At 43.0% G+C, this 13,211-nt stretch overlaps 3 protein-coding genes across 5 annotated transcripts; 1 reads left to right on the top strand and 2 right to left on the bottom strand.

The window, feature by feature from the left end:
* Positions 1–345: 345 nt before the first annotated feature.
* Positions 346–2,365, bottom strand: LOC131882805 (signal peptidase complex catalytic subunit SEC11A-like). Its single transcript, XM_059230071.1, has 2 exons — positions 1,957–2,365; positions 346–711 (listed from the first exon to the last, which is right to left on the bottom strand). The coding sequence occupies exons 1-2, from the start codon at positions 2,209–2,211 to the stop codon at positions 430–432; spliced, it is 537 nt and encodes a 178-aa protein (XP_059086054.1). The 5' UTR covers positions 2,212–2,365; the 3' UTR covers positions 346–429.
* A 1,087-nt stretch (positions 2,366–3,452) lies between these two features.
* On the bottom strand, positions 3,453–7,521 carry LOC131882802 (uncharacterized). 2 transcript variants are annotated; one of them, XM_059230066.1, is made up of 6 exons: positions 6,657–7,521; positions 5,484–5,791; positions 5,029–5,414; positions 4,729–4,964; positions 4,415–4,662; positions 3,453–4,334 (listed from the first exon to the last, which is right to left on the bottom strand). In XM_059230066.1, exons 2-6 carry the CDS (start codon positions 5,786–5,788, stop codon positions 3,572–3,574), a joined length of 1,938 nt encoding a protein of 645 aa, XP_059086049.1. In that variant the 5' UTR covers positions 5,789–5,791; positions 6,657–7,521; the 3' UTR covers positions 3,453–3,571. The 2 variants fall into 2 exon arrangements, with proteins under 2 accessions (XP_059086049.1, XP_059086050.1); XM_059230067.1 differs by having other exon boundaries at positions 6,892–7,521.
* Positions 7,522–8,453: 932 nt separating this feature from the next.
* Positions 8,454–10,764, top strand: LOC131882803 (ADP-ribosylation factor 1). 2 transcript variants are annotated; one of them, XM_059230068.1, is made up of 4 exons: positions 8,454–8,613; positions 8,996–9,212; positions 9,361–9,680; positions 10,143–10,764. In XM_059230068.1, exons 2-4 carry the CDS (start codon positions 9,065–9,067, stop codon positions 10,221–10,223), a joined length of 549 nt encoding a protein of 182 aa, XP_059086051.1. In that variant the 5' UTR covers positions 8,454–8,613; positions 8,996–9,064; the 3' UTR covers positions 10,224–10,764. The 2 variants fall into 2 exon arrangements, with proteins under 2 accessions (XP_059086051.1, XP_059086052.1); XM_059230069.1 differs by lacking the exon at positions 8,454–8,613 and having other exon boundaries at positions 8,914–9,212.
* Positions 10,765–13,211: the final 2,447 nt, after the last annotated feature.

Below are 13,211 nucleotides of genomic sequence, written 5' to 3'. Positions count from 1 at the left end.
TCAAAGTGCCAAAAAATTATGTTATTTGCCCAAAACACTAAATTCCAAATGAAGACCCACAACTTATAGTCCTTAAAAGTCATGATGGTGACTCTTTACAGCCCAATTGCTATACATATGTGCAGATTCAGAATTCCTGAGGAGTTTGAAAAGGTTCTTCAAAATTCACATCAAGATCAGAGAAGGGCCTTTTTTTCGATTCATGTCATATCTAGCATTTACCTCTTGCTTGTAGCCATTGCTGAAAAATGAACGTCGGCCTAACTTGAACAAAAACTAGTATGCATATCTGAACAATCAAGCTAACCCCGGTATAAAATGTATATAAAAATAAGAAAAGAGCAATTTTGAGATTATCTTCGAAGTGGAAGTGAATGTCTTTCGACTCGAGACAGGGCATAGGTTAATAACAAACAACGAATATAAGTTTTACTCGCGATGAATCAAGACATAGATGCCGAGGCAGGCCAGAACACAATATTTAAACTTGGGATATTCGTTCATCAGAATGGTGACAATGCCCACATACGGCAAGAAGCCCCGGGCCCGTCCCACCACGTCCTTCTTGGCCAGCCAATTCTGCCCTGGGGCGTAAAGGCCCCGGTCATCCACCGAGTTGTTGTCACCTTTCGTTAGGAACTTAATACTGCCGTCGTCTTGTTCGTGGACCTTCAGGACCCGATGAACGATCGGGATATCGCGACCCTCCACCTGAAATCGAACAAGACATGTGTTGGTCAAATACGGATCCGTGACTGGAGGGTTTTCAAAGAATAATTCAATCGATTCCATTTCAGGCCAGGTTATTGCTTAAATTTCGAGTGTAGTGGTTAGTGAGGTATCCTAGCGTGAGAGAGGTCTCATATTCGATTCTCGTCCTTGAAGTTTTTTAGGACCACATCCACAAATGGGGCACCAATCTGATGCTACTGTAGATTTGAGATGGTCTATCGGAACTATATTCAAGGATGCTTTAATGACGTCATTGGCAAAGGTCAAACCTGCGAGCCTAGCACCTCAAATACACCTAATTAAATAATGGAACCGAAATGGGATTTTACAATTCTAAGACATGTTCCAGTTCATCCATCCTACTTTAGACGAATGAAATAACCAACATCGCCAAAAAAAAAGGTGTACACTTTAAACACTACAATTGTTGACGCCTTGCGGAATTAGACAAAGTAGTCGGCAGGGCATTTGTGGTGATGCTTTGCAAGTTATTAATTTTTTTGAGAAAATGGTATTTAAACAGACACCTTATTTACGGTTGGTTTTTTGATGATGCAGATGCAATCAAAGCCATTTTTAGACGATATATTTGTAATTAATAACATTTGGTAGAGTAATTGAATTTTCTCTTGTAGCATGAAGATTACCGATACGAATTCAAAATAGAAACACGTCGACCGGAGAGATTGTAACAAAGATTGAAAGAAATCAAGGCTCGGAATAAAACAGTCAAACTTTTAAACACAGGCCACGGACTTCTAGAAAAATGGACTGAGGTATTTTAGCCAGTCAGTCCTCTTTCATTCCTTATTCACAAAATAAGAAACGAAGATTCTTCCCATCAAAAGCTAGTCATTTCAAAACGGTTTAATTTTTTTTTCGTTAAAACCTTCTATTGCTGCAAAAGTTATTACACAAAAGTATAACTACATAATATTTCTCCAAGCTAGATTGTGGGCCAAAATTTGGCCCAAATCAAAGATTTGGTTCGACATTTTAATTATATTTAGGATTGAATCAATGGTTCAGGCGATATCAATTTTCTCTCCCATTGTAAGCCAACGCACTTTAGAAATCCATGCGTAGACGTAGACAAGCTCTAGAGCACATTTCGAATTAGAATTCTAATCAAATTCAATCTAAAATACAATTTCGAACGCAAGTTACAAACGGCCCTTAAAAAGATATCCTTTCAGTGTGGTGCACTTTATTAATGTTGCCCACCTTAAAGACGACAATTTCTCCCACTCGAATGTCCTCCTGTTCATAATTGGTGAGGAAAAGGAGATCTCCTCTGTGAAATGCGGGCTCCATGCTCCCCGACAAGACCACCACAATGGGGCTCTCACTGCCCGTGCCCACCATCAACCCCTTCCAGATCATCAGCGCCGACGACACAATCATACCAAACGACAAGACCTGGTACAAGACCTGTCGCTTATCCATGCGTTTCAAGTCATCAAACATGGAATTCATCATGATCAGATTTGTGACAGAGAGTTTTAGAGATCACTATTTTTTGATTTGTGATTCCTACCACCAAAAACAGATCGGGAGGAGAAACACTGGATTGAGGCAAGAGAGAGGGAGAGAAACAGAAGGCTGACGTGTAGAGTGGAGAAGCCGACGGAAGCTGAAACAACCACAGGACTGCCAAGTCTCAGTGAGAATTGGGCCAGATTTGGGGGAGCATTGATAGAGACAGGAACATTGGGTGAATGTTGTTTTGAGGGTTTATTCATGAATTTGTCATGGACAATGGCAGTTGTGTTATGGTGTAAGATATTTCAATGCATGAGCTAGAGTAGGTGGGTGCTAAACAAGGCAAGATTTTCTCCCAGATGTTGGAGGTTTCAAGCACCGGATTTTTCATGTTTTTCTTTGGCAAGTGCTATATGGTTTGAGCAGAGAACCTTGCCTGACCAGTGAAACTGAACATAACATTGTTCAATAAGCAATGTTGTGTTATCTGTTATCCGACTGGTTTTCCGTCTGTTTGTATCATTAGTATTCAAAAATTTCCCGAGGAAAAAGGTCGGGAGCAGACTCGAACCAAGGACCCCTCTCACTTTCGGAAGCTGCATCAACTACAAAACTGCATCTCCTATATTTAAGGCCGGTAGATGTGGTGTAAGAGTTAGCATGTGAGAGGTTCCTGGTTTGGTTCTTCTGTCAAAACTTTATTTAGAAAATTCTGTTCCTAAATCTAAGCCCTCAAACAAAACAAATCTAATGTTGAATGATGAGAATGCACATACGACTTCATGTGAATGAAAGGATGATTGACTATGTTCACCAAGTAAGGTTCAGCCCTATAAGACAAACGGCAGTTTTGCACTTGGATTTGGTACAAAAAGTGGAATGACTATCATTGAAACTTTCAATTATCTCTTCCTTTCCAGTTTTCTAGACAATCTTGTATCATTGTTGAAAAGGTCATTAAGAAAATGTTTATCAAGAGGCACTATCATCCATTCATCTGGGTTAGGAGCATGAGCCAATAATATCAAAATTGTGTTGTACCCAACCGTGGTGTAAAATTCCACCCAAATGCTAAGAAAATTTTCACCATTCCTTTGTCTTTTTGTCCTCGTTTTTTTCGTAATTCTGGTGCATTCGAATTTTATTCAGACATATCAATTACCTACAACACCAGCAGCTATTTCAATAAACATATCAAACCAAGATTTATTTCCTGCACTAATGAGACTGCAAAAGACTGAAGGGGAAGTCAACTTTATTATCATCATTTCTGTTTTTTAAAACCGAAGGTTGACGTTTTTAGAGCGTTGAAGAACGTGTCAAGGGTTGCCAAATCAGTTAAACGGGTCAGTTTCGTTCATGGTTCATGCGGAGGTGAAGGAGAAGGAGATGCTCTTGGGGATGGTCGTTGCCGACAGTTCAGGTCTTTCAATTCCACCCCACACCAAAGCAGGGAATACGAAAAAGCCTGACAGGCCATAAGGAGGCTTGAACCAACGACTAGACCGATCAACCCGGCGAGATTGGCCACAAACCAGATCATTGGTTGCTTCTCACTCCGAATAAGTTTCTTCACGTGAAGGGTGTTGAAATAGATCTTGACTTGAATCAGATTCTCACGGGCGTATAGGAACAACGACCGACTTAGATTGTCCTGGACCATTGACATTCGATTCATAGTGGCTATTCTGTCCCAATTTTGATTGGGAAATTCTTCACAAAAGTCCAGGGTTGAATTCTGAAGATCCTCACACAGATCTGGATAGATCTCGCTAAGGGCAGATCGTTTAAATTTGTGTTCACAGATCTTTTCGATCCGGTTGAGCATTAGACACATGAATTCGGGCTCGAACAAGAAGCTGTTGTACTCCGGGAAGGCGAATTGGCCGTCCAAACGAGCTTCAAAGGTCTCATCGTGACAAGATGGAAGACATATTTGGCTATGGTTCCCTCGTTTCTTGTTCTGAGCGAATTTCAGGAAGCCCACTTGATCTAAGATCCGATCCCTACAGGTGATCTCCGTGCCAAAGCATCCATATCCATCCGGACCCGTGGAACAGCCGCATTCCTCATAGACCTTGTCGAACAAGGCCACATTCAGGCAATTGGTCGACGAATACCTGATTTAGTAAAGAGAGTGAGTGATGTTGATTGGACTTTGGTCATGGATTAGGAAATTGAACTGAAGAATCATTCATACCTGAACTCTTCATCTGGCAACCAGTTGAAGTCAAATTCATCCTCCGTGTAGCATTTGCGCTCCTCCGGGTAGAATCGACGGATTGCACTTGGAGTAGTGAATATCAATTCGGGCGAGAGACCCACGTGGTATTTCTGCCCAGGTCTAAGAAGGAGTTTTCCCAAATGAAGGGCGGGATGGTCTCGAAAATGGTGAATGTATAACTTGAATCCGGCTGCTTTCTCCATTGAGTGGGCATAATCCCAGACCTAAGCACAATCGAGATTCATTAACGTCATATCTGATTGAACTTACAACTGCCTGTTTCAACTCACTTCGGCGTCAATCAGAATGGTGAGTCCGCTTGTGTCTCCAATATTGGAGGTATTAACCTCCTCATGAGACCGGATCATTTCGTCAAAACTGAGGTTTCGGAAATTGGGATTCCAGAACACGTGAGGTCGAATGTGTGTACAGAAACCTTGTGAGGTGCCATAGAGGGCGTGGCGCAAGTCCGGCCTGTCTTCAAGTGGATCATCATTGAATTTAAATTGAAGGAGTGAAGGAAAGCCTGAGGATAACAAAGATTGCGTAAATGAGCAAGATCGATTACGAACTTGGACATCGTCTTCTACCATGTTCTTGTTGGCTTCCCATCATGAAAATGGACCGTCGTCGGTGATTGTGTTCGTGCTCATGTTCTCCTTCTTTGGTAAGGTTCAACTTCTTCATAAAATCAGGTCCTTCCATTCTCATGGCCTCTAAATCATGACCAATGTCCATGATATCTTCTTGGGCGAGCAACTCTTCTATATAGTCAAGCTCAGCGGGTGTGAAGTCCTCCGATCGCCCGTTGTAGATCATGTTTTTGATCACCTCCAATCGGGACGATTGATTGCGATGACTCAACCAGTCCTTGGGATTCATGCTGAATCCCAACCTTTTGAAGAATGACCTTTGACCTCTATTACTACTACAAAGCGTCACGGCAGGAAACAACACCAGTTCCTTGGAATAAACACTGGGTGGGAACAAAAAGATACCATGACTGATGGGCACAAAACATTTGAGTCTTCAAGTTTTCCATTACCTATCTACGATGTCGGAGGTCATGAGATGTTCCTGGTAGTCCCAAGTGGCTAGTAAGCATAAATAGACAGAAAATGCCAAAGACAAAATTTGTATGACCACGGACATGAAACTGAACAATTTCGGATATCGCGGGTGAGAGAAATGGAAGCCGTGGAGCCAATCATTACTTATGATGAGGTAATCCGTGAATACGCTTTGCCAGCCGCCATTATTCACATTCCCCGAGGACAATGAGGCAGGTGGAGGTCCAGATACCGGATTCTGTCCAGAAACACGCCCCAAGGACTTTTCTCTAGCAGGCATGTCCTATACATCAGTCACAAACGATAAAAATATCTTAATTTTATGATGTTTGTAACCGGTTAAAGCGTGATTATTGGCCAGTCCCTCTAGATGGCTGCCAAAAAAAGGGCCAAAAAGTTGTCAAAAATCGGATGAAGAAAGGATGATAATTGTATAAGTTTTCTTTTGTAGCTCAATTTCTCAATGATATGGTCAAGGAAGTCAGTTCTTTACAGTGCTTAATACAAATGACTTTCTGGAGAAAATCAGAAAGCAATACTTTGTAACACATTTGTTCTCATTTTTAAATAACCTAATTCAACGAATTGTTTATTCCATTGATATTCTTAAAAGCGCAAGGGTTTTCAGGAGAAAACTTTTTCGGTCTAACGAAAGGGCAAAGCGCCCATAATGTTAGATGGAATAAGTAGATCCACCATTATCAAAATCAAGAACATTTGACTGCTCCAACTTATCCCAACCTAGTTACCTACCCCAAGCAAACCTAACGCCTTCTAGTGTCAGGTACAAGGGTCCCTGACCTTGAGGGACTTTTATCTAAGGGACCGTTGTCCTTGGGCTGCGTTTTTCCCTCGACCTACCCTAAACTACCGTCCTAGCCTCAGACCTCTGACTATTTGCTCCAATGGTCTTACAAAAGTGCACACCTAGGTCCTACAAGTTGGATTCAAGATCTGAAACGAAAAAAAAGTCCCTCTCAACCCACTTAGGTGCGTAAATCGCACTAAAATGTCTTGAACAATGGCCCCTTTATTCGCATGTGTAACTACCGAAATAGCAGTTGTTTTCAATCATGTGCCATTTCATGATCAACCTCGAAACCATCTCAAAACTTAACAGCATTTGCAGGAAGTAGCTACTGACTCACACTTTGACTTAAGAAATCAAGTCATTGGCCAAATATCAAGTCACTGTATTTATCCACAGGCAGAGCAGAGGTCTCTAGTGGTTAGGCTGAATTGGCGCAACGGCAGCATCAGCTGACATTTCTGAATAGACTCTCGGTTTGAGATGGTTCGTTTTGGATCAATATTCGTGGATGACCTTTCGAAATTCACACTTTTTCGAAACAAGAAATTGAACACAGTTTCACCTTGGCTCACCTGGAACTCGCCTTTTTTAAATGGGTTGTGATTGGTGAGAGGTTGAGCAGAGCGGATTAAGCGCAAACCGGTTGATCATGGTAAGACTGACTGACTTGAGGCCGGTTTTGAGACACGTCTGATTGGCATCAAAACAAAGATGAAATTAGGCGTTTTTTACGAGGAAGAAGATTCGACAAGTAGGGCATGTTGGATTCCTCGAATTGAATGCAGGTACCAGGAGAGCTTGGATGTCTCGGGATTTGTAGGAACCATGAGGTGCGTGGGGAATCGGTCTTTGAAAGAAAAAAAAAGCATTTCTTTTTTCTATGACATCCCTTCCCAAGGGGGCAGAACGTTTTTACACCCAGTGGGAACTCTTATAATTACAGATATGTATGCAAATCCTTATTGCGATTGCGTTTATTTGCTGATTTGTGCGTTCAGTTCTACGAGATCATATTCTATCGATATAAATACAAAAAAATAAATTTCGGTGTGGCACCACCCACGCGATCGATCGCTCATTTATTGGCTTTTTGGGACCTTTTGTACCTAGGGAAAGGTGTGACAAAGTTCAAGATTCAATAACTGCCGAGCACGGGATGGTTTTCGAATTTTGAACCTGTTTGAATTTGGAACTCTGAGAAATAAACTCAGGACAAAAACTTGGCCCACAAATACCAATGTGAAACGTGATTTCCAAGTATCAAATGAGGGATTGTGCTACTAGTGTTCACCCATCAATAATGCCCTCAGCCATTCAGACTTGCAAAGTGAATACGGTTCAAGTCACCCAATTCCGGCATAGCGTGATCTTATTCGAAGTCCTTCTTTCCATAATGTGAATACCCAGGGTCATAATTGTTCGTCATGCAAGTTCATAGTCAAACGTCCTGTGGAGACAATATGGTACCCAAAAAAAAGAGACAGACCCATGTTTTATGGCCCATTCATCTTTTATCCTTCGAACCCCGTCACATATTTCGCGGGCTTAATTTAAATCTGACGGGCTAGATGACGTTGATCGGCCGGTATGAGTCAGAGCCACCAGCCTCTAAGCCCAAAGGCCCTGGTCTAGCCTGCTCGAGTGTCAAGCTCGTCAAGCTCGTTGACGTGGCTTAGGTCGTCAGGGGCGATGCTCGACCACTGTATGAGTCAGCCAAGGTGACGAAAATGGAGAAAGATAAAAAGATCCCAGACGATCAATTTTTCAACGAGCGGCCCTATATTCCCAGTAGGGCCTATATATAGCTAGTGGTATAGAATGTATAACGTTTGAGAGCCACTAGTGATGGATGGAGCCTAATTGGGTCGAGTCAACCGGGGGTTGATCCCCAGGAGTCACCCAGCGGCACCCTGACGAAGGGCCCTTTTCAACTGGAGGCCGAACTTTCTCCGGCCGACTCGCCCATTTTTCCCAGGCTCGAGGGTGACCATTCAGCGTCACTTTCCAACCAGACTTTCGGGCCCAAAACTCACCACTATATTAAAACCCATGCCCCTTATCATACCAAACCCCGCCCCGGGGTGTTCACCCTCCTGAAAAATCCACCTAAACCCTGTCAGAACTCGGTTAGGCGTAAAGCACTACCTTTTTAAGACTGGGTCCTTTTTTCAACTGGTCACTTTTGGCCCATTCCGGCCCACCTTTTCAATCCCGACTTTATCGACGACGACGACGTCAACGACTCCCACGAATTCCGGATTGACCACCATTGCCACCCGCATCCGGCCTGCCCGGTAAGTTCCAACCCCGCTCGGTCCCCGCCCATTCCCCCGCCTTTACCCCCCCACCCACTGTCCCCCCGGCCCTCTCGCCCCGCCTTTCAATCTTAACCCAGTGTCACCCCTGGTCCTGGACATGATTTGTCAATGACGTTACTCGGACCTCAATTGGTATTCACCACGTCATTCACGTGGTGGCCAAAAATGGAGCCCGGGCCAGCCTCTGCCCACCTCCCCTCCCGCCTCACTGGGCCAGAGGAGGCGAGCAGCTGTGCCATTAAGGCTGGGCCCCAGGCTGTTAGGCTGGAATCCGATCCTCCGGGTGGTTTAGTCGGTGGTTTGACGCGTTCGAGATCAGGGGTCCTTTTTTCTGATTGGTGACGGGTTGTGATTTCAGTTGACCGCTCCTCGTTGGTTGCTCCGATTTGGTTTTTGTGGTGGTTGGACCTGCCTGCCTGCTTGCATTATGGGAAACGTGTTCGCCTCGTTGTTCAAAGGCCTATTTGGCAAGAAGGAGATGCGCATCTTGATGGTGGGATTAGACGCGGCCGGCAAGACCACCATTCTCTACAAGCTCAAGTTGGGCGAGATCGTCACCACCATTCCCACCATTGGTAAGTCGAGTCCCTCCGGATTGGACGGCCCCGTAAAGCCTGGCTTGCCGACTACCCTTTGGATTGATATTGTGATCTTGAGGCTGACTTGATTGAGCCGGATGGGTTTCAGGAGGTAATAATGGGCTGGTGCGGGCTTGGCTTTCAGGTTTCAATGTGGAGACGGTGGAATACAAGAATATCAGTTTCACGGTGTGGGATGTGGGCGGTCAGGACAAGATCCGGCCCTTGTGGCGCCATTATTTCCAGAACACGCAAGGCCTGATCTTTGTGGTGGATTCCAACGATCGTGAGCGCATTGGCGAGGCTCGCGATGAGTTGATGCGCATGTTGGCCGAGGACGAGCTACGCGAGGCCGTTTTGCTCATCTTTGCCAACAAGCAGGATCTGCCCAACGCCATGAACGCGGCTGAGATCACGGACAAGCTCGGTTTGCATTCCCTCCGCAACCGGAGTTGGTACATTCAGGTCAGTCGAGTTCTTTCACGGGTCGGAGGGTCATCGGACCACGTGAATTACTCCTCTCCATAGATGTATATGCTGTCACCCCAACAACTACTCGTGATGTGCCAAGATCTGGCCTTGAGCGGCACTTGTATTTAATTCGACACTCTTTGATATCAAAACCAATTTGGGCGTTTTCTCTTCACGCTTCCTAATGTCCGTGGTTAGGATCCCATCGGGGCACTTAGTATTTGTGATGAGATCAACCGAAAAATATCTGGAGTTGCCTAATATACTTTTCCCATGGTATTGGGATATGACTAGTAGCATGCCGGAAACCTCACTTTCTGAAGTTCAAGAACCTTTCATTTCCATGATTTATGATTACCAGAGTTTTGAAAACTCATGACATAGCATAGTTATTTCTAACCCGTCCATGTGATCCATGAATAAAAAGTGATTTCATGGTATTGTTTCTCTTTTCAGGCCACGTGTGCCACCTCTGGAGACGGTTTGTACGAAGGCTTAGATTGGCTGTCGAACCAGCTGAAAAATGCGAATCGATAAACATGATACACCCCTTCCTCCATCCCCTCCTCTTGTTCCCCCCCACTTCTTCTCACTATCATCGGTGTAACCCAATCATCGCCCTCCTCGTATGGCGACCCCTAAAACTTGGTCGCTGAGACAATTGATGACGACCAAAACGATCAACGGGTGATTGAAGACGGCGGTGAGGGGGCGGGGACGGTGCGACGAAGATTATGAAGTTCATCCAATGAGGGCGTGATACTTTGCACCATTGGCTGAGAATTTTTACACGTTTTATTTTATCAACTACAAAAGGTCTTTTTCACATCGAAAAAATGGTCTCTCCCAAACGGCGTTTGTTTATTTTATTTTTTCCTTATTCTCCGTTAGTGTTTCTCCTTCCCTTTTGTTTCTCGTCCTTGCAAGGGACAGCATGTCTCTTTCAAGTCTTAGGCCTCGTCTTCCTCCCTTGTCTTGAGATCATACCATTGCCATGAATATTATTACCTATAGTATATTGTCACCATCACTGCTATGATTTGAAGTATATTCGCCACCTTTCCATTTGGACCCAAAAGCTCTTGTCTTTGTTGCTTTGCATTTCCACCCGAAACCAACCCGAACGGTTCCAACTTCATTCGCCTCATCATTTGTCACTCCTTGTTTAGTTGGGCCCCGCCCACTTTCGACCACCGTCTGGACAGAAACAAGACAACATCGGAGTCTGCATATCATCGTTGAGGTCCAGTTGGAACATCCAAGCTTTTCGAGCCTCTCAATCTTTTCCCCGATTTCTCTCCTCAACTCCCCTCCCCCCACTCTTATGAACCAAATGGATGGATGTGGAGTTTGTTCAAACAGATTCGACTCTTGATTGTGTTTGTGTCATCTGGAGCCAAATTGATTATTACTTGTAAATACAGAAGAAAAAAAAACAACTTGGAGAATGGCATGTAGCTTTGATTTAGAGCAAATCCTTCATCAAGATGTGTGTTGGGTGAAAAGTGGAAAATCCAGGAACTCTGTTTACTACCTGAATTTGTGTTGTGGACTCTTGAAGAAACCTGGTTTTAGAGCTTGAATTTCCACCATTATCTTCTTCGAAACCTCTTATCAGACCCGGGAAAGTTGGTCGACCTCTAAGATACTGGTTGTGTTTTGTCCGAACTTTAACTTACCTATGGTCAATGGAAAATGCCCTTATATCCTTGTGTTAATGTTAATATTTGAGCAAAGGCCAGAAGGACTTGCCTGACCATTTTTCCAAACTTTCTTGATCGCTTCCCTGGTTTCTAACGGTTCACTCCGAATTATTATTTGTCTTAACTCACTCAACCTAGTAAAGATAAACAGCAAGCAAGGCAAAGAAATGAAGACTTGTCCAATCTTTGCCCAGGGATATTAAGAGCGGGTTTATTTTCCAACGCTGTTCAGGAAATGTCAGTAGGAATTGAGAGCCTCAATTGATCTAATGTGATGTATGGATTAGACAACCAACGTCATCTGATAGATATGGAAATAGAGTACGAATTTGATGGTCAGTCGGTTTTGAAAGAATAAAAAACATGAGGAAATCCCATTAGGAAAAGTTGACAAAATCTGGATTTAATCATGAACACCTGGAAACTGGACGGGTACATGGGATCCAGAATCAACTATTTGCAATCAAGTCAATGCAATCTATTCTTCTGCAATTGAGAGTGGTGGTATTAGGTTGCCACGATTACGTATTTCAATTTTCAGGTCGATCAAACAACTGGATCTAATGTAATGACCTCTCAAACCTCATTACATTACTCTGCAAAAGTGATTGGGGAATATTCACTAGGAACACTTTCACAACATGGCGTGGAAGAGCAGGCTTATATAATGGGACCTTTTTTTCCAATGATATGACCGATTCGATCATAATCACGAGACCTTGAGAAAAAAAGTTGCCAGTTTAGCCGAAATAATTGTTTTAGACAGTTGAGAAAGTGTCTAAAATGTTGAAAAAGCACAAAAAAGTGAAAATGTGCAAAAAGGTGTAACTATGATGAGAAAAGTTGCAATATTGCAAAACCAATTGTTACAATGAGAAAAAGGTCGTTTTTAGTCCCTTTTAGCTTCTTTGATGCATTTTTATCTGTTACCTTATCTCGGCACCCAACTGTAATTACTAGGCATATGCTATCCATTGAGTTCACAAGAATTTTAACATTTTTATTTTGCAATGTTCGACATTAGGACACATTTTCAAATAATGCATGTCATGGTAGATAATTGACTCTCTTCTGGAGCCTACTCTTTTGGTCCTTTTGTTCACAAAATAATTTTGAATCGGATCTAACCCATGACGGCAGATGTAGCTCAACTGCAAGCGTTTTTTTGCAGACTTTCCGAAACCGAAAAAAGAGCGTTGCACATGATATGTCAAATTGGTTTTTTATATATATATTTATGTTTAATATTGTATAGCGTGTAAGTGCCAATAGCTAGACAAATCATGATCTTTCATTTTGAATATGAAAAGAATTGCAGCTGTTTGTAAAGTCAGTGAAAACCAAAACCAAAAAAAAATACTATAAGGTTCTGGCTGAGGGTTCAAACAAGCTGAGAAGGAAGCAGATCAGGACTCAAATGGTAATAAAAGGGCAACAAAAGTCATGTAATGTGAAAAATAGTGAGAAGGAAGGTTGAAAGTGAGTGAGGATTCAATCTCGGTTGTCCATCCTAGTTTAAAGCCGCCCTTAGAAAAAAGAAATAGCACGAATACACGCCTGAACACTCGTAGCGACTTGAAACAATCGCCTTACTAGCGGGAAAACTATTTACAACAGTCCTACTAGTGTGAGAAATCTAACTGCAAAACCATTGTGCAAAATATAGATGATCAATACACAACCGTTTCTGATACTCGGAACATGAAAAGAATTTTTTTTCCATTCTGATGGTATCTGACCCTCCAAGCCAACGAATTAGAGTTGGTGTATCTAACTAGCCCTTGAATGTGGGGTTGACCAGGAATTTTGGTCAAAAACTTGT

This window comes from Tigriopus californicus, chromosome 6 (assembly GCF_007210705.1).
Source record: "Tigriopus californicus strain San Diego chromosome 6, Tcal_SD_v2.1, whole genome shotgun sequence".
Taxonomy (NCBI): domain Eukaryota; kingdom Metazoa; phylum Arthropoda; class Copepoda; order Harpacticoida; family Harpacticidae; genus Tigriopus; species Tigriopus californicus.
This window is presented reverse-complemented; position numbering and strand designations above follow the sequence as displayed.

Excerpts from the sequence above, each read along its gene's own strand:
- LOC131882805 (XM_059230071.1), bottom strand. The coding sequence starts at position 2,211 with ATGATGAATTCCATGTTTGATGACTTGAAACGCATGGATAAGCGACAG. Across the intron at positions 712-1,956 it reads GAGAAATTGTCGTCTTTAAG|GTGGAGGGTCGCGATATCCC; the intron begins GTGGGCAACATT and ends GTTCGATTTCAG.
- LOC131882802 (XM_059230066.1), bottom strand. The coding sequence starts at position 5,788 with ATGCCTGCTAGAGAAAAGTCCTTGGGGCGTGTTTCTGGACAGAATCCG. Across the intron at positions 4,965-5,028 it reads GGGAAGCCAACAAGAACATG|GCTTTCCTTCACTCCTTCAA; the intron begins GTAGAAGACGAT and ends TGTTATCCTCAG. Across the intron at positions 4,335-4,414 it reads TTGCCAGATGAAGAGTTCAG|GTATTCGTCGACCAATTGCC; the intron begins GTATGAATGATT and ends TTACTAAATCAG.
- LOC131882803 (XM_059230068.1), top strand. The coding sequence starts at position 9,065 with ATGGGAAACGTGTTCGCCTCGTTGTTCAAAGGCCTATTTGGCAAGAAG. Across the intron at positions 9,213-9,360 it reads CACCACCATTCCCACCATTG|GTTTCAATGTGGAGACGGTG; the intron begins GTAAGTCGAGTC and ends CTTGGCTTTCAG. Across the intron at positions 9,681-10,142 it reads ACCGGAGTTGGTACATTCAG|GCCACGTGTGCCACCTCTGG; the intron begins GTCAGTCGAGTT and ends TTCTCTTTTCAG.